At 35.7% G+C, this 24,934-nt stretch overlaps 1 protein-coding gene across 1 annotated transcript in view; it reads left to right on the top strand.

Moving 5' to 3' along the window:
• LOC138692736 (uncharacterized) overlaps window positions 1-24,934 on the top strand; it is a 420,307-nt gene that overhangs the window by 241,338 nt on the left and 154,035 nt on the right. Inside the window, exon 5 of the mRNA XM_069815928.1 lies at window positions 19,335-19,458. Coding sequence (XP_069672029.1) covers window positions 19,335-19,458 — 124 coding nt within the window. The remainder of the gene's footprint in view (window positions 1-19,334; window positions 19,459-24,934) is intronic.

Below are 24,934 nucleotides of genomic sequence, written 5' to 3'. Positions count from 1 at the left end.
GAAGTTTGTGCACCACTGTTTTCTTAATCCAACAGGCTGCTATTCCTCCTTCCATGTCTAGCGCTTGATGCCCGCGGTCGACGTCAAGGCCTAAAAAATGCACTTGCTTTGACATCACTGTGCTATGGGATTGAAACAGAACTGGATGTTGTTGGAACTCTTTTTCAGATCATCGTGTACTAAATCCAGAGATGCTATAACTGTGATCATCTTGCTAAGGACGAACTTCTTAATTATTATCGTTTTGCAGCTAATTAAAATGGCAGAAAATAGAATTTCGATAATTTTCTTTGAAAAGATATAAAAAAAATATGGAAGGTAAGAATTCCGCTAATTCGATATCGTGTACTGGGGAATTTTCCAACTAAAATTAGTTGTTTTTTAATTATTAATTTTCGTGTGTTATTTATTATACTTTTAATCAAAGTTGCATGTTTAAATTGTAATTAACTATTTCAATACCCAAATAATTTTCATTTTTATTCTATTTGGCGAAAATTTGAATTACATTTCTATATAGTTTTGTTATTCGTCTGCACTCTCATTTTCTATCTTATTCTCATTGACATGAACAGTCGATCATGTCTTTCTTCAGTATCCAGGAGACGTTGGTGAGCCTAGCCTATGCGCATGTGCGAGAGACGCACTCATCAGTACATGCCTCAATCCGCTGACTACTTCTGACCGTTCCGGACCAGTGTCAAAATTTTGTTTGAACGCCTGACTGCAGTACATGTTTCCGGTTCAGAACTGGTTTGGAGTGTGTTGGAACGATAGTTCACGATAGTTACGGACGGTTCCTGACTGTTGGAACGAACCTAATATGTGTCAGAGGAAGAACAATTGTTGCATATATCTCAAGTCTGATAAATGAACTATGTTTCTAATCAGCGATGTATGCATTGGGGAGGAGAAAGGAAATGATCATCCTACTCCATTATATCATTATTAATGTATGGTTTTACTGTTTTTTTATTTTACGACTCTTTATCAACTGCGTTGGTTATCTGGCGTCTGAGTGAAATGAGAATGATAATGCCAGCGAAATGAGTCCAGGGTCGAGCGTCTAAAGTTACCCAGCATTTGTTCTTAATGGATTGAGGGAAAACAAACAACCTCAACCAGATAACTTGTCCCAACCAGGATTTGAACCTGGACACGCTCGTTTCACGGTCAGACATGCTAGCCGTTCCTCCGCAAAGGTGAACCTTATTACTGCCCGACCGAGTGGTTATGTCAGCGAAACGGGGGAAGTCACGTAACAGTTACATACTTTACGGGGCCCTTTTCTTTAAATTATTTTAGAACCAGGGATAGGCCTATAGAACTGGCGAGCGAGAGGTGGAAATCATGGGGAAAGCGTTGGTTTCACAGTCCACCGGCGTTGAATGACGTATCTGTGGCCCGTAAGCAATCACATAAGACTGAATACAAATCAATGACGCGAAGAAGGAAGGAAGGGGTGAGCGATGTATGCGATGAGTGACGTAACACCACAATTGTCGCCCAGTTCTGCAAGCCTGTTTTAAACAATTGTAAAATATTAGATAGAATTGCTGTTTCGACTAGAAAATATTTTTAGGAAAGAGCCCAATCCCTAGCCACTATCTTCACAGAGAAGCCAGCTGAAAAGGATGGGGGAAATCGTGATGCAACATAAACACTCGGTAGGAGAGTAGTATAAATTATGGAGGTTTTCCAGCCAGTCTTCGGACAGTTGATTAAACATATAGCCTACTTATCCTTCTGGAGCGAAAGCTAATGTTTGGCGTGTCCTGTTTAGGAGACAATACAGACAAGAGTTTTTAAATTTAGTAAGGTTGTAAGAATGTAAAAAGTGCTTTTAGCCTATCAGTAAGTATTCGTGATGAGACGTTGACTGTTAATTGCTAGGAAATCAAGTTATTTTTAACCACTTTGTTCTTTCGGCGCGCAGGCTTTCTCAATGGATTCAGCTTACAATATTTAATTGTGTTTTTCAACGTCCTTCGATTCTAAAGTCACTTCGGGTTTTATATAAAAGGTTTGAATATTTTAGGCTCGACTTTTGTCACAGGAAGAACTTAAAATGATGGCAACAATATATACTATAATGCGTCATTGGATTCAACATTTGTAGCTTTTGTATACGAGGGTGACCCCAGAAGTAATGCACCCTGCGCATGCGCTCACATGGTCATGGATATTCGTGGTTTTTATTTATTACGTTAATAGTGACGGTTATTTTTTAATGATTCTGTATGCGAGTTCAATTAAATTGCTTAAACGTTTTCTTGTGTGTAAGCGATTGAAATGAACGACAAAAATCAGTCAGGTCACGTCATTGTCTGAGATAAATAACCCATTTATTGAAATAAAAACTTTATTTGGACGTACGGCTCGGAAAATTTATGAATGCCTTCAAGAGAAGCGTGTGGTGATTCTACAGTAGACCGTAGGCTTAGTAATTTTTTCCCGATGGTCTCGACGTGTCTGTGAAGGTCATATTGCTACAGTAGACAACCAACGCACTGGAAGACTGAAATGTTGCCAGTGTTTTGGAAGAAGACAGACAGTTGACATAAGCAGACATAGCCCGTTGGAAACTTCGTCCAAAAATGCTACAGAACCGACTACAGCTATTGGAGTCTGGTCTGTTGCTTCTGTACGATAATGCAAGCCCGCAAATCGCCGAGCCAGGAATGCCGTATGGCCGATTACAAGTGGGAAACACTCCTTCAGCCAGCCTGCAGTCCGGACATGAATCCACCCGACTATGATCTTTTCCCGAATATGAATAATCGAATTTTTTGAAATGTTAAATGATCTGAATACAGCTATGACCCAACGCATCCGAGACCTAAATTTCAACGGAGAATTTAGCGGCATCAAAATCTATCACAACATTAAGAAGCAGTCACGACATTTCAAGGATACTATTTTGAACAATCTTCATGTCATTCATTCATCTAGGGTTCTACCCAAGGGCAGGTCTTTCACTGCGAACCCTGCTTTCTCCAGTCTTTCCTATTTTCTGTCTTCCTCTTTGTTTCCTCATATGATCCATATAATCTTGATGTAAGTAGATTGAAAATAATAAAATGCGTGCCAATTAAGTAAGTTTGTGCGTAACTTATGGGATCATTCTCGTATTAAATTAATGTCCGTTGTAGTGCAGCCTCCATTTATATAAGCGTAGGCCTATTATAAATATAAGTCAACATCAGAAGAACGTAATGCGATAACAAAAGCTGCAAGAAAACTCGTTTTAAATAATAATAATAATAATAATAATAATAATAATAATAATAATAATAATAATATTCCTTGATACCTAATTTAATTCATCGTTCTTAACTATTACCCCTTACATTCGTTACTAGAGAAATGCACAATTGGAGGGTTCAGAGCCATAGTGGGCCAAGCGCCATTTATTAAAAACGGAGAAAGCAAGAACTAAAGTTAAGTGAATGCCATAATTTAATGAAGATTGACATATGAGGGGCTTAGAACAAAAAGCAGGTAAGTGACATTATTAAAAAAAATGAGGTAAGTGCGTGTTGTGATAGCCCAAAAGGATGTTTCTTTGGGATAAAATCAGGTAAGTGATCACACTGTGCAGTGCTGCTATATGGGCATCATTTCGCCAAGCTAGTGTATAATATTCCATTGCATGTAGAACTTTAACTGCAATTTCCTCAAAACTAGGTTTCTGTCACTTACCTGCTTTTTGTTCTAAGCCCCTCATATCATTTAGTTTTAATGTGTATAACTTACATTACTTGCTATATGTCTCTATTGAATTATGGTAATAACTTCATTTTTAACCTTGTTTTCTATGGTTTTAGTAAATGGAGGTTGACCTACTATGGTTCTGAACCCTTCAATTATTGTCATTACGTAAACTTATAAGTAACGTTTATATCTTGTCAGAGGCGCGTAATTACACGCGTGACACACTGTGTTACATTGAACCTTCAGCATGAAACAAGATGTCAACAAAATGCTATAATGCTACTAGGACACTGTGATTGTGAATTACAACTTGATTTATTGTTTCTTCTGAAGACTCGTATTATCGGAAGCAGTGAACTAGAATTGCGTGACTTCACAAAGAACTAGCTCCCGATTTTCGCAACTTTATAACTTCGATTCACCACCTCTAAGAAATAGCCGCACGCCACGCAATACCAATAATCTAAATTTCTGTCTGACAACAGCAATTAAAGTTCTGAAACAGAATTATTTGAATCGGACCTGCTATTTATAGTAGCTAAAGCATTTATAAGTTCCGAAATATTTTGTCCCATAAAAAAATTGCAATTTTTTTAGTTTATCTAAATAGACAGCAAAAAAACACATATTTTTTCATAAGAATAACATAATTTTATTTCTTCGGCAATACTTTGAAATATGACGTGTGTGAAATTATTGAAAATTGAATGTAATAATAATAATAATAATAATAATAATAATAATAATAACAATAACAACTTTATGTGGATATTCACTTTCTTGCTTTTCATCACGAGTTCAAAGCCAGATGGTTGAGATTACAATTTGTAACGAATGATACTAGACATATTCTTTTAGAATACCTATACTTTTCATCACACTAATTTGCAGTCTTTGATAGTATTTTTTGACACTTCTGAAAGTAATTAAATGGTGACATATAAGAAAAAGGAGACTTATTAAGAAAACCAATAAATTGAAATTGTACAATTATATACATATAGGTACATGATATACCGTATACAGAATGTTTCAGTAACCATGTTAGAAACTTGTATAACCTCAATAAAGTGGGTTATAAAATGAAATTTCAATGTAGAATCGTAGGTGACCTCTTCCATGCATGCTTATTGGAACCTTAATGTAGTATAACAAAATTCTATCTATAGCATTGAATAATCATCATCATCAATAGCTATCAGGGTTTAGGCCATTTGGCCTGTTCCGTCTCAGGTGAAAAGCTGGTCTCTCCATCACTTCTTCGGGCGTCCACGATCTCGGTATCCAAGGGGACTGTAATTTAATAATCTCCTGGGTAGTCTATCATTTGGCATCCGTAGAACATGCTCATGCATTGAATAATAATACCATTATTATTGCTAAATGGAACCTTCTACATTATGAAGTTGAAACCCCCTTGAAGGTGTGTATCCGGGCAAATATTGAAAAATAAAGTAAGCTAAATCAAACCGAGCGAGGAGGCTCATGCGTTCCGCACGGGATTCGCATTCGGGAGGTCCGCGGTTCGAGCCCCAGCCGACCAACCTGACTATGGTTTTTCCGTTGTTTTCCACAGTTACTTAGGCAAATGACGGGTTGGAATTTTCATTGCCACGGTCCATTTCCCTTCCCCTCCCGTGTAGAAAAAGAATTTAGATTTTATATCATTCATCTTCTTCATCTCATTCCATAGACATATTGAGATCATAACGCATGTCTTCCTCCGCTTACGAGAGGGAGGGGCGTCCTCTTTGCATCCGGCCCTGGGTTCCGAGCCTTCCGCAATATGTCTGCAAGGATTTATTCCTTAAAAGCACTTCCATTGGCGCTTCGACGTCTTGGAAGGGCCGTTAGAATGGATCCTGTACTGCTTGGTCACCTTGGTGATATGAACTTGGAGGGCGGTAGGGGGCCTCCATTGGGTGAGCGGGTGAGGGGTCACATGCGATCGGTGAGCTAGTACACCTCACTCTCATTCATCCGATAAATTCGAGGTGCACAATAGATCTCAGTATGGCCGACGTGCAAAGGATCATACCTAATCCGCCCCTAGCCACCGTTACCTAACCTAACCTAAGTCAAAAAAATAGTTTGCAATATAAATTAAATATTAATAAAATTCATACATAAAAATCGAAATAATTTTGAATTGTATTCTCATAGTTATGAAACAAAAGGTATGAATTCTTTAAGATTGTTTGAACTAAAATGCAACACTGCTACAGTATTAAATTTAATCATAGTAGTAATTTAGGCCGAAGAATATATAACAAATTTATGTTTAAATATCCAAATCTTGTCAATTCTAATAGTTATACTATTAAATTTAAAAAAAGCTATGTATGGATTTTATAAAAATTGAAAAATTGTAAATTTAAATTTATATAATCTTATTGCACAGTAGACATAAGACAAATTGCATTATATACTTCGTAATTTCAATTCAGGAATCCGCCCCTAAGCACGAGTTCCACTCTTTCACGGGCAAACTAAAGCTTTTCTGTTTATAATATATTTTATGTTACAATTATTAGCAAAATAAATAAATAGTAAATAAATGTAAGACAGAAATAAGTTCGAAATACAGCGTATTCTAATAGTACTTGAATGAGCTTCGTATTTCTCGCTAACGTAGACAATGTAGATGCGTCACAACTTTTAGTGAACAGATGTAGGCCTATATTGGTAACTTTTAAGTATACAATGTAATTAAATCATTTCTTCTATGCACTTCGGTTATGTTATCCGCCAGTTGTAATCCAGTATGATATAAGTGGTTAAAGATGAATTGTTTATATATATATATATATATATATATATATATATATATATTTGGTCTATAATTTACAGCCAATGAGTCGCGGATAAATCGTGTGCAGTACGTGTGCTCCAACAATCTGCTAAAAGCTACTCATGTGCAGGATTAGCTACATTTGGAAGTAATGTTTGTTTATTGTAATATCGTATTGGGTACTAATCCTTTGCATTAAATTTAAGATTTGTTTATAGTAACTCTCCGTGTATGACTTTCCGAGGGGGATATAGATTTGATGTGTTTGGAAGTTTCCTTGCTAATATTACTTTCTTCAGAAGGGAAATTATTCTGGAAGATCCATACCATAAAGTAATTGTCCCTCAATGAGGATGTTTCATGAAAAAAATTGTCAATCATTTCTCGTCAATTTTTTACATAGCACAAAATGTGCATATACCTGACATAAGTGCCTGTGTTTGTTCCATCCATCTCTCCACCTATCTGTAAGCATGTGAAACTTAAATTGAAGGCACCAGCGTCCAAAAAAATTGCAATATAAGATCGCTAACAAATTCATCGTTTACACCTCTCCCATTACCTGCTAGCTTAGTTGTGATGCCTTATGAGCAGGGAACGGATTTATATGGACTAAAAATATATGAAATATGTAAATATATATGTAGTTATTTTTACCAAAATATGGAATTAAATATGGATTTTTACCAAAATATGGAATTAAATATGGACTTAAAATTATAAAAAAATGACTATGTACGTTAAATATTGGTACATTTTAATCAAACTAAACAAAAAATATAATGGACGTACCTTATCTTCCAATGTAGTTTCAACAAAACACAATTTTTATTGTCTGTTACCATAACAATAGGTTACAAACATTTCTTTCAAGTGCTGAAAAGTGAATCTTCTTCTATTGTCTCTGAGGATAGATTTATACTGACTAAAAGAGCGTTCGACGTCACAAGAAGTAACTGGTACATAATTCAATTTCACAATGTCTGCTGGGGATAAGTCCAAGTTAATCTTCACTGTTGATTCACCACTCATCACAGCAACAACCTTTTGTAGTTCTTCATATCCAGGGTTTTTTGAAAGTACAGTGTCCACCTTAGCTCTTACTGCATCTGCAACTTTACCTCTACCACGATTCAGTTGTTCCACAGTACTATTTATAATTTCAAAACTTTCAGATAGTGAAAGGTGCCTATTTTGGAGACTTTTGAGCGTTTTTATGATGCATGAAAATGTATGCTGAATGTGAGCTAAGTCATTCTTCACACTTATGTCACAGGTAACTGTTTTCGCAGTATCAATTGAGACTGCATCTTCAGAGTCCAATGCAAGGAGAACATTGTTAATAGAGTCTATATGTTCGGCATAATATTCAACTGCTTCTAGCCATGTACCCCATCTAGTTAAAATTGGCTTTGGTGGCAATGGAATTTCAGGGTACATTTCTTTCAACACGTTAACTCTACTGGGAGCTTTGAGAAATACTTTTTTCACTGATGAAATCAACAAATCTACTTTAGGGAAATTGTCTCTGACCACTTCTGCCACACGATGAAATGCATGCGCCACACAAGTAAAATGAGTCAATTTAGGATATACAACAGATAATGCTTGTCCAGCTTTGACCATATAAGGGGCAGCATCGCTAATAAAGAATAACACATTATCGTACATAATACCCTTTGGCCACAGGATACCCATAGCTTCGTTGAACAGTTTAACTATAGTTTTGTTATTGCACTTTTCTAGAACATCACAATGTAAAAGAATTCGTTCAGAATATTGTTCACTTAACAAACCGATAACTACATTACCAACAAGTCTACCTTCTTTGTCGGGAGTCTCATCAATGGAAACCCAAATTGAACTATCTTTAATTTCATCTCTTATCTTCTGTATTGTCTCATCGTAGATGGATGGAGCATACGTCTTCCTAAGTGTTGACTCATCCGGGATTGTATGTTGAGTATATTTTTCAAGGAATTCCCTGAAGACCTTATTCTTTAGTTTGTAGAGAGGAATATCAGCAGAGATGAGAGAACGGCACAGGTCGATGTTAAACTCAGATCTTACATTCGATGTTGTTGGTTGTGTTAAAAACAATTGTCTCTGCTTGGAATTTAGTTGTTTGTTGGCCTGATGTTTACTAGTTGTAATGTGTTGTTGCATCAGGAACTTTTGTGTAGATGATACTGCACACTGACACAAATTACAAAATAATATTTTATTGTCAGTTGATAAACCATCTTCTTTAAATTCTGAAATGTAACTTGTTAGTTTTGATTTTAAATTGACTGAATGACGTACTTTTGGCATATTTACCGTCTTTATAGTATGATTTACAAAACTGAACCTATGTGTACTCTGACTGGCATTTAACTGTTGAGCTGCACAACTGAAGTCTGTTAAAAATTTTAAATTAAATTAATACAGTTTTGTAACTTACTTTCCCATTGTTGATAGGACTGCTAATTTTCAAATAACTCTGATGTTAAAGGGATTACTGAACATGTGTTTAAATCTCTATTGTTGAAATGTATTTTTAAAAGTTAATGGAATTTTGTTTTGTTTTATTGTTAAACCTAATATAATATGGACTGTTTTATATGAAATATGGAAAATATATGGAAATTAACGAAAATATGTACTAAACTCTAAAATATGGAAAAATATGGAAAATAAAAGTAGGATTTTTCAACCCTACACATTGTGAAACATAAAGATAATGCAAAATATAAATTATATTAGCTTTATAAGTAAATATGTATTTACATATAAATCCTTTCCCTGCTTATGAGATTCCAACCTGTCTTCCGGCAGTTGACTAAACAACAACATTTAATCCACGTTGTAAACCTACGAATCAGCCTATGTAAGTTCTTTGTCTCTGACAGAATTTTACTTAGGTTGTTCCATCAGTTGTACATTTTTAATGATGTAATAAGGCATGCATATAAGCCGGTCTGCAACACGCACGCCGTAAGATTTGAGAGTATAATGATACACGGCCACGAAACTCGCCGCCATTACACTGCCCGCACGACGATACCGGCTCTCTAGATTACATTTGACCTTACCACTTCGCTTCTATTTCTGGAAGTTCCTCATTTTATATCGTAGTGCATACTTCTTTCTTATAGCTACATTTTCTCAAAGACTGCTTCAGGTTTGCTAATGCGTAAACTTTTAATTCGCTGCGTGACAAACGAACTAAAATATATTTCATGAAAACGGAAGTTTTATAACACTTGTAGTGTCACTAATAATATGTCATGTATTATTAACAAAGACATAGTTAGTCACTATATTTAGCAAATGAAGCAGGCCTATTAAAGAATCTATAATCCTAGTTGCAGAGTAATCCTTCTGTGACCAAGAAAGAAGTCGAAGCATTTGGAAAGGTATCAAAATTTTATATCAGTTGAAAAATTATATGTCTATAGGAAACAAGTTGCACAATATCTAGCAGAAGAAAAACTTCACAATTCATTCATTCATTCATTCATTCATAGTCTTTTTTACCTAAGAGCGTGTGTTTCACTTCAAATCCACCCCTACTTTCCGCCTTCCTCTTAGTGTCCGCTTACGATCCATATATCTTAATGTTTTATATTAACTGATAACTTATTCTGTTCCTAACATTTTTCCCGTTCACCATTCCTTTCAGCCTTAAGGAGGCAGTTTCTTTTTAGCCAGTGACACAGACAATTTATTATTTTTTTTTTTTCCTGATCAGTGTCAGCATCATTCTTTTTTTAATCTACTCTTTCTGGTCCGCTGAAAATGCTATCTTATCTATTTAAAGATTCTTTTGCCATTGGTATCCTCCATTTCACTTCTTGCAAACAGTTCGTTTTTTTTCTTCTTTTCCTGATCAGTGTCACCATCATTCTTTCTTTATCTACTCTTTCTACCACTGTTTCATTTCTTATTCTATCTGTCCATTTCACACGCTCTATTCTTCTCCATATCCACATTTCAAATGCTTCAAGTCATTTTTCTCACGTCGTCGTAATGTTCAACTTTCTGCCACATACAATGCCGCACTTCACACGAGGCACTTCACTAGTCTCTTCCTTAGTTCTTTCTTCAGAGGTCCGCTGAAAATGCTACCTTATCTATTAAACGGTTCTTTTCCATTGGTATTCTCCATTTCACTTTTTGCAAACAGCTCGTTACTACTTATAGTATTCCCCAAGTATTTGAAGCTGTCCACTTGTTCTACGCCTTATTAAGAATTCTCACGCTTACCGTCTTTATTTTTCTTCCGATAACCATTGTCTTCATCCTATATTGCTCACATATGTAATTTATGCACTTTTTCTTCATCCTCCTATTATCATCTCTCCCATGTTCTGAAAATAGACATCATCTCAGACACACGAAATGAAGATGTCGGAAACTAAGATGAAGATGTGATTGAAGGAAAGTGAAATAGACCATTTAACCCATTTCTTATTTTATAAGTAGATTACCAGTTACCCTTTACCCTTTAGGACAAGCTACACATCTCGTGGTTTATCTTGATACTTGGGTGATGTTAGTGGACTTTAAAGTATTAAAGTATTAACTGGCGCTGGTATACGACAAACTAGAAACTTCTGATACAACTGATGTGTTGTAGCTGAGGTGTAGAAATCAGTCATCACTTCATTCAAGATATACCCCGAGATGTGTACAAACCTTGCAGGGACTTTTCTTTATGTAAATAAAAAGGCAGTAAACAGAATTACAGAATACGGAAAAAGACAAGTACAGTATATACAGAAGAAACGAATATGAGTAATCCAAGGTCAACAAATAGGAAATCAACACATTAAATTGATTCATAAGGCATGAATAAGTGCACGATTAGGCGGATGTTTCAATGCTCACAAAGAAATGCATATTTCACATAAATTACTGCAGTCCTGCAACAAATATTGGATTTACAACTTGTAAGGAAACATTAAGACTAATAAAATCGATATGATTTCAGTTCAAGAAATGTAAGGATAAACGGCACTTTAAGAGACAAGCCCCGATATCGTGGGCGAGTTTATTCTAAAGGTGGTGGCACTTCAAATTTGTTTAACTATTTGACACGGACGCATCCTCGCAAGCTTGAAGATAGGGCAGGGAATGATGTTGGACAGCAGCCCGAGCATTGATCGTGTCCACCAAACAGTGTTAAATTTAGTAAGCTTTTAATTAAATTTATATCAAAACGACATGCAGCCATTTAGCGCGGTGGAAGATACCGAATTTAAATACTTCGTAAAGAGCTTAAACTCAAAATATTCTCTGCTGTATTGTAACACTGTTTTTGCATCTTCAAAATATTGTGATTGTGTGCATAACTTACCATCACAAAGTTAATGATTATATTTAATAACCAGGACTCTTGGTTGTTTTTTACCATTTTTTATTCCACTTTTACGTAAATATTTAAAGTTCTTTAAGCAATTTATACGATAGTGTTCAGGATAAACTTCGAACCGAATTAAAGAACAAAAAACTGTTTATTTCACAACAAACTCTTTGTCCTCCAACAAACAAGGTGAATACATAACAGTTACAGGTCAGTACATGACTGGAGACCAATTAACTTAAGCTTGTTTTGACTTATCTGTCACCAAGGGAAGCAATACAGCCGACAACATTGCTGGTTGCATTCAAGACGTCCTTAATTCATGAGGATTAAACAACTAAGTTTCTGCCGTTGTCATATACAATGCCCCAAATATGGTTGCTGCCGTCAAAAAATTAAACCTTCGCCATCTAGCGTATGTTGCGCACACAATAAACCTTACCGTCGAAGTTTCCAACGTGCGACTTTATTAATTATTTTAAACTAAATGAAAAAGAATTCCATGTGTAGGATATTCGCTTCAGTGCCATTTTACCTCTCTCACAACTATCGCCAGTTCCACCGATCTGTCGTCCTTGAGGACTCCGTCTTTCGATTGTCGCTTCCCTCCGAATCTCCGCATCACTCCGTATAGCCCACCTACAACCTACGGAAGTACCGGAGATCACCGGAGGAGAGCTTTACTCGTAACCTCCGATTCCTCCGCCGGTTGTAGTCGCTCCGCTGAATAGCACATCACTATGCCATTATGAAAACATGGAGAAAAGGATGAACTAAGTGAATATTTTTAGCGTTATAAATTAGAGACGAGAATATGCACTATAAAATTCCAAAATATGCATGCATTCATGCACTATCAAACTATGGAACATGCACGATCAAAACAAAAATACATTAAGATATGCATTTTCATTTTTGTTCCAAATTTCTTACTTCACTTCACTTTTTTTGCACAGTTAACAACTAGCAACATTTCTAAATTGGTTTCTGTGAGGTCAATATGTTTTTGTAGGCAGAAATCCTGTCTCTACATCACAAGAAGTTATGGCTGCAACTTGAATTAACCTTTTTCTGTTATTTATTTTCTTCTTTCCCTTCTTCAATCCAAATTCCTTAAGCTAAAAATCGAGAAACTGAGGTGTCCACTCAAAACCATTAAAACATGCATTTAAACTGAATATAATGTATATTATATGCATGATTAAGCTAAAAATTGCTTAAATATGCATTATTCATGTTTTATCCCCAAAAAGACCAAAACATACACATTGCACGGAAAAAGTATACATATTTGGAACCGAAAAGTAATAATGAAATGGATAAGCACTAAGTATGAGCTATGTCCTATGTTCCTATAAAACATGCATTTGCATGGAATTCTCGTCTCTAGTTATAATATTAGCCCCAAGGTATCGGTAAAGATTCTAATTCAGCCAAGTGACGTTTAAGGAGGTATGCCGGTATGTTCTGACGGATGTTTTTCTCCACTGCCTACTTTAGGTGTTGTAATGTTTTGTATTCTTGTAATTTTAATTTATAACCTATACGTGGGAATTGTTGGAGTTACGTGTCCATCAGGTTGTTCTTCCTGTGTAGTTTTATAAAGAACTAATAATCTTTCTCGTTGCACGATTTAACCACTGAAGTCTCCTTCTTGTAAAAACTTAATATCTGACCATGTAAATGCACTCAATACATGTAAAGAAATATTTCATAATTCTATGTGTTATAAAAAACCGTAAGTTTGACTACTGTTAGTATTCATTTCAGTATATTCCTAACAGTTCTTAGATCTAATTTATAAAATTGACCTAAAAACCATATCTAACAAAGGCGCCTAGTTTTACGTGCCGTCACAATATCAACTTTCTTTAATTTGTCATCAATTTCTTCTTTCCATTTTGATTTTTTACAGTATTATTCCGTGCTCCAAAACTTTCCGTGATATCTTACTGGAATATAACATCCTATCCGTTTATTGATTATTTTTAGTTGGGGTATTTGATGAATTGAACCACTATATAAAACAATGACTTTGTATGTATAGTCGGAGGCACCGATTTTGGCAGATGACCTCGATGACATTTCCAGTAGGCGAGCCAATATTGTTTGTGTAAGCTGTGAGAATGAGATGCGATAACATTCTGAGTCGTTCATATTTTCATAACAGCAGCTCATATCAATTATCCTTATTATGAAACACACCACGGTACAGTCCTATTCAAAGAATATCTTTAATAAATGTAAATGACTTCCGTTCGCAATGATTTTACAATACGTCTCCCACATTTTCTAAATTAAATTAATTCTTAATTAAAAGGAAAAGGCATTGAATTGCGCATATATATATATATATATATATATATATATATATATGCCCTTACCAGATCAATATACAAGATTTGTCCAGTAATAATCTAGGGATCGTCTACTGGTGGTGCGACAATTCAAGTTAATAAAATTACGATTCTTCTTAATAATCAAAATATAATTTGGTTAATTAGGTAAAATTGCATGCTGCGGAAGTTAGATTTATATAAGAGTATAATAAATAGGATTGTAATGGATATTACAAGGGCAATAATTTCTTCACACACACATTGTGAATAGAACAGAGAAGAAAGCATTTTAAAATATTCGAAATCGTACAAAATATCGGAGAAACCAATTTTCCCTGTACAAATTGCACCCATTGAAAAATATAATTAGCATTCACAATAAATACTGTATTTTATGGATTCTAAAAAGTTGTTTATTAATCTAGAGGTATTGGCTGATGACTATACTAAATTCCAGCACAACATTCATTCAGAATATGTAGAAATTACACTTTGGATTTTACTAAATGTATAGGCCTACTATCAAAAGGTGTTACAAACCCCCTTAAATACTGTACACGTGTTACCTGTGCGATATCCGATGTTTAATTTTTTTAAATATAATTCATAGTACTGAAACTGCCATATTGAATTCGCACAAATTGTATTATTCGTAATTTTCGTCTCGAAAACCCCTAAGATATCTAATTTAATTTTTCACCCATTTTTGTCCCACTCCACCACTTTAGGGACAAAGTCGGACTAAATAATTCCTTATTCGTATTCTGTGATCGCAAAGATCCCCAGATATCGATTTTCATCGAGATCGGATGACATGAGATTTCTCACTCCCTTCTGCCTTTTCATCAGTACCTTAGGATATGGTATTTATAAAATCTAAGAATGTTTAACCAATATTGTAGAGAGTAACCTTCATTTTAAATTTTACGTCTCTAGTTAAATATAGTTTAGTGCATTTTTAAAATCGTCGACTTCTTTCTCTCTCCTCTCTGCTCGGAATTTAAAAAAAAAAATCTGAAGTTATTTGAAGGGAGTAGCCTACATGAAATTGAATTTTTTTCACTTTCCTTATACATTTTAGAAACAATTATGAGAGATGAGATGAATAGTCTAACCCAATTTTATGAGTGAATCTTTGTTTTAAATTTAAAGGCTGCACGTCTGCTGGTTAAAAAAAAATAAATCGGTATAATTATTTTGATCATTACTGCCTCCCATTTTCCATCCCATAATGTTCGTATTTCGTAAAACTCAGTCTCATCTATTGACTAAGGATTAACATATTTCCATATATATAACAGATTATATTTCCATTTCGTACAATATTCTGGTCACGAGACATAATCATATACTTTGTCTTTTCGGGATTTACTACCAAACCTATCGCTTTATTTGCTTCAAGTAAATTTCCTTGTTTTCCCTAATCGTTTGTGGAGTTTTTTCTAACATATTCACGTCATCCGCATAGACAAGAAGTTGATGTAACCCGTTCAATTCCAAACCCTCTCTGTTATCCTGGACTTTCCTAATGGCATATTCTAGAATGAAGTTAAAAAGTAAAGGTGATAGTGCATCTCCTTGCTTTAGCCCGCAGTGAATTGGAAAAGCATCAGATAGAAACTGGCCTATACGGACTCTGCTGTAAGTTTCATTGAGACACATTTTAATTAATCGAACAAGTTTCTTGGGAATACCAAAGACACATATAGACTATTGTAATATTTGTTTAGTTTTTGGAGGTAACTATCCAGAGTGCACAAATACTCGGGCGTGCATGTTTACTCTTATGTCCTACCCATTCCACTGCGACAGAGATTTTTTTTATTTTAGTTGGTTATTTAACGACGCTGTATCAACTACTAGGTTATTTAGCGTCGATGAGATTGGTGATAGCGAGATGATATTTGGCGAGATGAGGCCGAGGATTCGCCATAGATTACCTTGCATTCACATTACGGTTGGGGGAAACCTCGGAAAAAACCAACCAGGTAATCAGCCCAAGCGGGGATCGAACCCGCGCCCGAGCGTAACTTCAGACCGGCAGGCAAGCGCCTTAACCGACTGAGCCACGCCGGTGGCTGCGACAGAGATAACAGCCGATTTTGCAGCGGTGAGGAACTCGCTCTCCAGTTCACATTAAGAAAATCTATCTGCCAAAATCCCTGGCGCGACCTACAACATTCAGATAATTTATTTTCTCAGCAATTACTCTCATTTATAATGTTAAAATTCTTTATTTCTAATAGGACTTTCAAATGTTATTCTGTTGAAGTTATGTATGTAGTTGGGAATGAGCTTTTCATTAATGAAGTAATGAATTATATAATCTACACATATTGTATATCATGATTTAAGTGGAATATCTGACAAACACTGAAAATTAAAATAATTTCCCAGTAATTTCGAAAGACTCTTTTTTTAAAAACGTACATTTTATGCCAGTTTGTATTTATTTTTTGTTTTTAATTATCCGCCATGTTTAAGAATAATAATTCGTGTAGGCAGGAATAGTATAAATGATGGATTAGCAGAATAATATTGGACATAATCCGCAGAAATGTGTTCAAAGAGTGGGTCTTTGTCTATAATATAACGTGAACCGTTTATTAAAACAAAATCTCTTTGATAAATGCATACATTAATACATTAAATAACTATGAGTCTGTGTTATGTAACAGCAAAGGATTTCTAATTAAACATTATAACACCACGAAATTATATTCCATCAATTTAATACAATGAATAAAAGTTTGCGAGTTAATTTCGCTTTAGACTGAGCCTTTGATAATGTGTGTACGCTAAAGTAATGTTTAAGTTATGACAGAAACTTTGTTTGTCATCTTCATCAAAGAAAATGCTTCTTAATGTGGATCATGGAGAGCAAATTAGAATGGATATTTTAATCTCGTCTTCATAGCAAGTTTTGATTATGAAATTTACAGTAATTTTAAAAGGTCTGTAGCAGTATCTGAAATAGAATTTGTAGTAAACAACAGCTACATAATCATCAACATCATCTTAACCACCAGCATCATATTACACTAATCAGACTTCAGATTGCAGTACCGTAAGAAACCAATAAATGCAATTGAAGTAAAGGCAAATTGCATTTGTAAGTTATCATACGTAACGTTATGCTTAATTACAATTCATAACAGCGAATATAGAATTAAGGTAAGTACAGTTAACATAACCTATTTTTTCATCATCATCATCATCATCATGATCATCAATAACTTCAAGGTTTAGGCCGATGGCCTGTTCCGCCTCCAGAATTTAATCCGTCAAACTGGTCTCTCTAACGTCTCTTTGGTCTTCTCACTCGTCTTCTTCGTGTAGGGCTGTAACACCATTTTCGAGAAGGTATCCTGTCGTTGGGCATTCTTGTTATGTGGTCATACCAATTATTTCTATATTTTTCAGTTGTAGTTGTTATACAGTCGATATTCAGTTCTTGACGTATATCTTCATTTCTCTTATGGTCCTGTAGTCTAAATCCTGCTAGTGGCCTTAAGAGTCTCAGCTCAGCGGCCTCAATTCTTCTCTGTCGGGCTCCAGTCAGAATCCACGTTTCTGAACCATATAACAATGTTGGAATTGCCAGTGAATTGTAAAATTTGAGCACAGTCTGTCTGTCGACTTTATTTATGAGTGTACGTTTAATTGTACCAATAAGTCTTAAGAATTTATTTAACATGTTTTCTACGTCTGTTGAGGAAATGTAAGAGAGATCATGTCATCAAAATATCAGTGCGATACAATTGAAAATTATTGAGTCGTGCATAAATGAATGTGAAAGAATTTCGTAATGATGCGTGCCTTATTTCAATTAATAAAATAATTACAATGTTACTAAAACTATAAGGTACCATTTTCTAATTTTCTGTATATATTTATACAGGGTGATTCACGAGGATTTACCGTTCTTTACGGAGCTTATTTATGAAGACATTCTGAGCAAATAGTGTCATATAAACGTGGGTCCTATTCTCAATATTTACAGAGTTACGTTTCGTTATTGCAACGCATTGCTGTGAACGCGTGATCTTGGTCAGCGTGCAGTCAGCAGCCAGGGCGAGCGCTACGGAAATCAAAGATAGCCGTATGCAGTTATGTAGCGCGACGAATAGAGTTCACAAGTGTACAGCCAAATGTACTCAAGCGGACGGCGACATTTTTTAAAATGTGTTGTAAACTTTCGAAGACTGTAAATTAGGATGCAAAATTGAACTGCAAATAATTAAGTCGGTGGAAGTGGTGTGATTTGTAATAATTGTTGTGATAAGTGCGTAAGAATAATGTAATTTTCTAGATAAAAATAGAAAAAGGATGTCTGTACGAAGCAACTAAGGAGTTCACAGCACATTTTTAGCTTCATAATATTTGCAAATTAAAGAAATAATGATACTTCTGAATGATTCATTCTCTGTGTTATTCTTTTACCTTCAAACTAAAGAAAAAAACGTATTCTACAAACAACTTTAAATTAGCGTAGGTATTTTTTCTTAAAATTATAAATATCTCAATTGGACCTGAAAATGTCAGCACACTTGAAAGGAACAGAAAGTGAAATGTTTCTTTCGGAGAAGAATTAAGATAAAAACAACTTTTTTTCCAGAAGAAAGAATTATAATAATGCGTAGCATATTCATGATAGTCCACCGTTGTGGCTGAGGGGTTAGCGAGTCTAACTTCGAGCCCAGCGCTCCCGGGTTCGTTTCCCGGAGTTGTTTGGGTGAGGTTTTTTCGGGGTTTTTCCTTCACTCCTATGGATGAATATCAGGCGACTGAAACTCCACTCATCTTCGCCTCTTTCTTTCCTACCCCCATCATCATTTCCTCATCATCCCGTTTCTGGTTTTTCAGATCACTCTACCGGCTGCCTCCCGAAGCTACTGACTCTCTCAACAGGCCTCCGTGGAACAGAGTTCAGCGGCAATGGCACCCGAGGCGGACCTACTCGGGGGAGGAATTTTGCCTCCGACCTACAGGGGGGCCTTGGGGGAAGTTGCCGAAGCAGGAATGGTATATGGATTCTGTCGGTTGTAGGGACCGGTCGTTAAGGGAGTCATGTGGTTAGGATGGCGAGCGTAGGGGATCTGTGGCATGCAACTCATTCCATATTTTCTTTACTTTCTTTCAGGAGGGCACGGGGCAGTGGTTGTCGCTGGAGGCGGAATTGGTGATGAGAGATGGCGAGGTTGTTGGGACCAAGAACCCCACCGGACATTCTCTCCTGGTGGACTGCCGTTTTGAGCTGCCGTTTGGTAAGGGAAACAATCTCAGTAGTTTAAAATTACTCCTTCACTTCACAATACTTGCCATCTTAGAGCACTGTCTTAATTTGGAGAATATACATGTCACTTCCCACTGTACTCTTATGAATATGGTTTAATGTTCTAAAATATTTCTCGCGTATCTTCCAATTGACAAGAGAAAGGACATTCTTAGCTGTTTACAACGGTATAGTCAGCTGACAATTCAGATAAATGTTATTAGTTCAGTTTCGTCCTCGTAAAGATTAAAATGAACGTAATACTATGATTTTCGGTATTGCGTCTTAAGCAGAAACAGAAATGCAATATTTCCAGAAATTCATGAGTAAATTGTTCCTTTAGACTTTTATGTTTCAATAAGGTAAAGTTGGCGCCATTAAAACAACATACGCTTCCTCAATATACGTTTCAAGAATTTTTTAACTATATAAATCCTTTATCATGGTACGATATTACACTTTTATGATGTTTATTTTCTTAAATTTAAATCACTATTGGCATTTATTTAAGAAAGCCTACAGTTTCGCAGGTCATTTTCCATAACTATGGTCCTGGAACACAACTATGGTCCATGATACAATCATACAAATTTTGTACTCCATAACGTAGTACCTCGTTTACCTATATTTGTGCTCTACTGTAGTTCGAAGTCAAGTCCCTGCAGGTATCTACGAACGGTCTAAGTTATTTCTACAATGTTCTTTGAATGATTGTATCGTGGACAATAGTTGTGTTCCAGGGCTATAGTTATGGGAAATAACGGTAGTTTATATATGAAATGAACATTTAATCATGATGTATAAGATGCCTAACTTCAAATTACGGTATACAAAATATACAGGGTGTTCAAAAGTATCCCATATTTTAGGAGGTGCTAGTATGCATCAAAACAAGAAAATAATGTCTAATAAACATAGGTCCTACAACACATACTTTCTGATATCTGAACACTTGTTCATAAGAGGTGCTCAATGTGACGTAGATTCATGGCAATGCATTCCTCTGCCCCTCGACGTAAGGAATCACGCACTCTTTGAAATTTGTTTTAATACGTTAATAAGAAAGTCCTGATAATGATCCCCAGTTAATCTCTGTGAGTGCACGTATGGCCCTATTAATCTGTCACCAAGAACGCCTGCCCATAAGTTGATTGAGAATCGGTGTTGATGCCTTGTTTCTTCAACTGCATGGGGATTTTCATCAGCCTACACATGATTACGAAAATTGACAGCACCATCTCTGCTAAACCCCGCTCATATCCGCAACCAGACCTTTGTTTTCACTATTCCTTGTGCCATATCAGTATTCTGTGCCAGAGGTCTCAACTACGGTATGATTATCTGGTAATCTGCTGTATTGTAGAGGAGAAAAATGCATTGCCATAAATGGACGTCACATGGAGCACCTCCTACGAACAAGTGTTCAGATCTCAGAAAATATATGTTGTAGGACCCATGTTTATTAGACATTATTTGTTTGTTTTGATGCATACTGTCACCTGCTAAAATATTGGATACTTTTTTTAACAGTCTGTATACTGGATGTTCAGTTCAAAGTGTCATGGCTCGCTGTATGCCGTTATGTAGCTAGTCGTTGAGCCTAGAGAATTCAATCTTCCTACACTTCCGCAGAGGCGCAATACCTATGTGTCAGAGAAGTTGCCTACCAAGTACGGCGTTCATTCTGAAGGGTACTTACCGATACGTACGGTAACGCCTGTAGTGGCAGGAATGTGAACTGTTTGGAAACACGTACTGAGATGAGTTTTTTTCTTACTGTCGGGATATGGCGAGAGGGTTAAGACGATTACTTACGTACAGTATTCGTTGACATTAATTTGGACGGTCAACATGGACACGGAGCATTTGAGTTGTGTTGTGGAATGTTGCCGTACGCAACCGATGATAACAAACACCCTGCGTACGACTTGCCCGCGCAAAACACAGTTCGAAAGAGGTTACGGTAGCACACAGACCGTACAGACAGCCATCTGTTGCTACGACATTCAAATTATACCGTACACGTTCTCAAGTTCAGATTGAACGCCTTGAATAATAGGCAACTTCTCTGACATAAAAGCTGAAACTCGCTTCAAATCGCTGACTCACAACAATGACGTCATGACACACTTTGAAATGAACACCCAGTATATGTAATAGTGCGCACAATTCTATCCTATAACTTCTTGTATCCTATCTATTTTATTCCCTTGCAATATCATTTTACTACGCACGATAGTCTATATTTAAAATTGAGATTTATATAAAAATATATAAATGGTGATTCTAAGCAAATCTCTTCCTTACCCATACAATCCGTGGCGCGAACAGTCCATGAAGGGACAAGGCCGACCAGCCGGTGGCTGACCTCTCGTCCACATATCTCAGCAAAGGTGAACGATCATCTAATCAGAACGGAGACATGCCGTGTTCATCACCATAATCCCCCCCAGCTGTTACAGCTGGTTTTCGAAACCGAATTTCGCTATATTTCGTAGTTCTTCAAATTTATCGCGGTGCTAGGTGGGCACCGGTCTCATACAAGGACCGAAAATTCATTAGAAAATTCCGTCCCTATAAAGACTCGAACCAGCGCGCATTCCATATGCTGAATGATGCCTTAAACTACGATGTTAAGGCGCTGGACACTTCCTTACGAATTAGTTAAAATTACCGTTAAATAGAGTCGTTCTAGATGAAGATGTGAAGGAAATTCAGTTATGAATATTCATTCGCACATACTAAAGGCATCCATTTGATATCCTCTACAGATCAGTGGCGGTGTGTGAAAAGAACTTGATCCTTTCATAAAACTCTGAACCCTCACGTTCCCACTATGCTTTTAAAGTATGCATATTGAATAGGCGATATTATTATTATTAGGATACACTTACAACTTCTTGTTTTATAGGAAAATATTACAGGAAATTAACATACGAGTACTTCTATTTTATTTTTATAGTTATGATTGCAGTATATCTATCTTATAAACTGATTTCTTACTTTAATATATTAATTACTTCTTAAGTCGTTTATACAATTTTTGACTGAAGATTAATAATTCTGTAAATAATTTATGAAAAAAAGAATTTCTTTAACTCAGAGCAGAGAGATGATATATCATGACACTTTCTGATATTAGAAATACTGAAATCTTCTAACTTATATTTCTGTGGAAATTTTGGAATACCTTCTCTTCTTCAGCAACGAAATTAGAGGCAATAATGAAACAGAGAATGAAGACCATATTGAAAGAAATTAGTGGATAAATGAGAAAAGATTGTACAGATACGGAATTAAGATTTGGAGCGAGTCTTAATTGGAGTCAATCTGTATGTAGACAAGAATTTCGCACAGAATCCACAAGTAGCATATATACAGGGGTTCTTCTTTATTGTTCATTCGCAGTGTGTTGTAAGCGAAACATACAATAAGGAAGCTCCAAACTTTATTTCTGTATCTGTACACATTAAGAAGTTCTAGATATAAAATTTTGAGTAGAGGCAAAACACATCCTTAAATTAGAAATAAGCTTTGTCCATATTAACAAGTTCTGTATATATTTTTTCAGTAGAGATAAAAGATTACCTTAAGTAAAAACAGTGCTAATTTGACAAATTTTCACACCACATTTCAATTTATTTTTATTTCTTTCACCGTTGCTCTCGTAAAATATATGGACAACAGAAAATCTTGCTTTCCCAATAATATTACAAGGATTGATGTTTTATGGCGATAGTCAAACTTTCTTAGGCCTATAGCTTATTATGATGCTTGGCACAGAAAACAAGTCACTTGAGCGCTTTGTTCATAACAGTTATTTGACTAATTCTTACTTATATAGGCCTTTCAAGTTTATAGGATATTTTCTGTTTGAGCTCGTAAAATATACTGTAAGCAATCGCCGTAGCTCATTCGGCTAAGGTGCTTACCTGCAGATTCGGAGTTACGCTCGAATGTGAGTTCGCTTTCCGCTTGGACTAATTGCCTGATTGAGTTTTTCCGAGGTTTTTTCCCCAAACCTTAAGGTGAATGTCAAGTAATTTACGGCGAATCCTTGGCCTCATCTTGCCAAATACCATCTCGCTATCATCAATCCCATGGACGTTAAATAATCTAGTAGTTGAAACTGTGTCGTTAAATAACCAAGTAATATATATATATATATATATATATATATATATATATATATATATATATATGTATACTGTTTACCTGTTTACAAAAGTTAACTTCATTAGTTTCTGACCGCGGTAGCTATGATATGAATTTGAGTAGTACTGGAAGCTGCAGTCAATTTTGTTTTCATTGTAGGACTAGCCTAGAACTCCTAGGCCGAAATTGTCTCTAAATTCAATGGACATAATCCTGAAAAGTGTACAAGACTAAAACAGAAGAAATTAATCGAGATTTAAGACATTTTACTGTGTTCAATGTGCTGCGAAATATTTGGAATCCTTCATCGTGTTAAAATAATTGAGAAACATGTAAAGTCACGAAGATGACAGTAGGCTGTACTTCAAGAAAGACAGGATGAGAGAACCACCTAGTTTTCTTGACTCCTCCTTCTCTAATAATAATAATAATAATAATAATAATAATAATAATAATAATAATAATAATTTTAGTAGGTTATTTTACGACGCTGATCACCATCCCAGGTCTGAATGAGATGAAGGTGACAATGCCGGTGAAATGAGTCCGGAGTCCAGCATCGAAAGTTACCCAGCATTTGCTCAAATTGGGTTGAGGGAAAACTCATGAAAAAACCTCAACCAGGTAACTTGGCCCGACCGGGATTTGAACCCGGGTCACCTGGTTTCGTGGGCAGACGCACTAACCGTTACTCCACAGATGTGGACTAATAATAGTAATAATAATAATAATAATAATAATAATAATAATAATAATAGTTTTATTTCATCTGGCGGAGTTAAGACCATATGGCCTTCTCTAACACTCAACCAAGAGCAAAACTTCGATACAAATAACAGTATAATAGTCTATGTTATTTTTTTTCCTACGGCTTGATTCCTTTTATTATATTTGCTTCGTGCGTCCCGTTATAGTCCTGCAATATTGTTGTTTCGTTGAAGGATTGAATTTAATCCTTGACAGGGTAGGAGCTGCTAAGTATCCATTTTCGATCCAGAACACTATAATATACAAAATACAGTACAAAAAATGAAGGAGATAATTGTAATATAGTGTAAACAATAAGTCAGTGGAAATGAGGCATATGTAACATATAGAAAGAAAGAAAAAATATAATAAAATGTGAAGAATAAGTCTAAATAAATTAGAGATATACACTATATTGAAATAGACAATACTGCTGCTACTGCTATTAGAATAACAATAATGCCTTACGAGACACTAGATGTTTTTGTATTTGTGGCACACCTCAAAACCTAGAAACCTCACAAAAGATATTAATTAATATGACAAGATTGTACACGATTGCATCA

The sequence above is a fragment of the Periplaneta americana genome, chromosome 17 (genome assembly GCF_040183065.1).
Source record: "Periplaneta americana isolate PAMFEO1 chromosome 17, P.americana_PAMFEO1_priV1, whole genome shotgun sequence".
Lineage (NCBI taxonomy): Eukaryota > Metazoa > Arthropoda > Insecta > Blattodea > Blattidae > Periplaneta > Periplaneta americana.
This window is presented reverse-complemented; position numbering and strand designations above follow the sequence as displayed.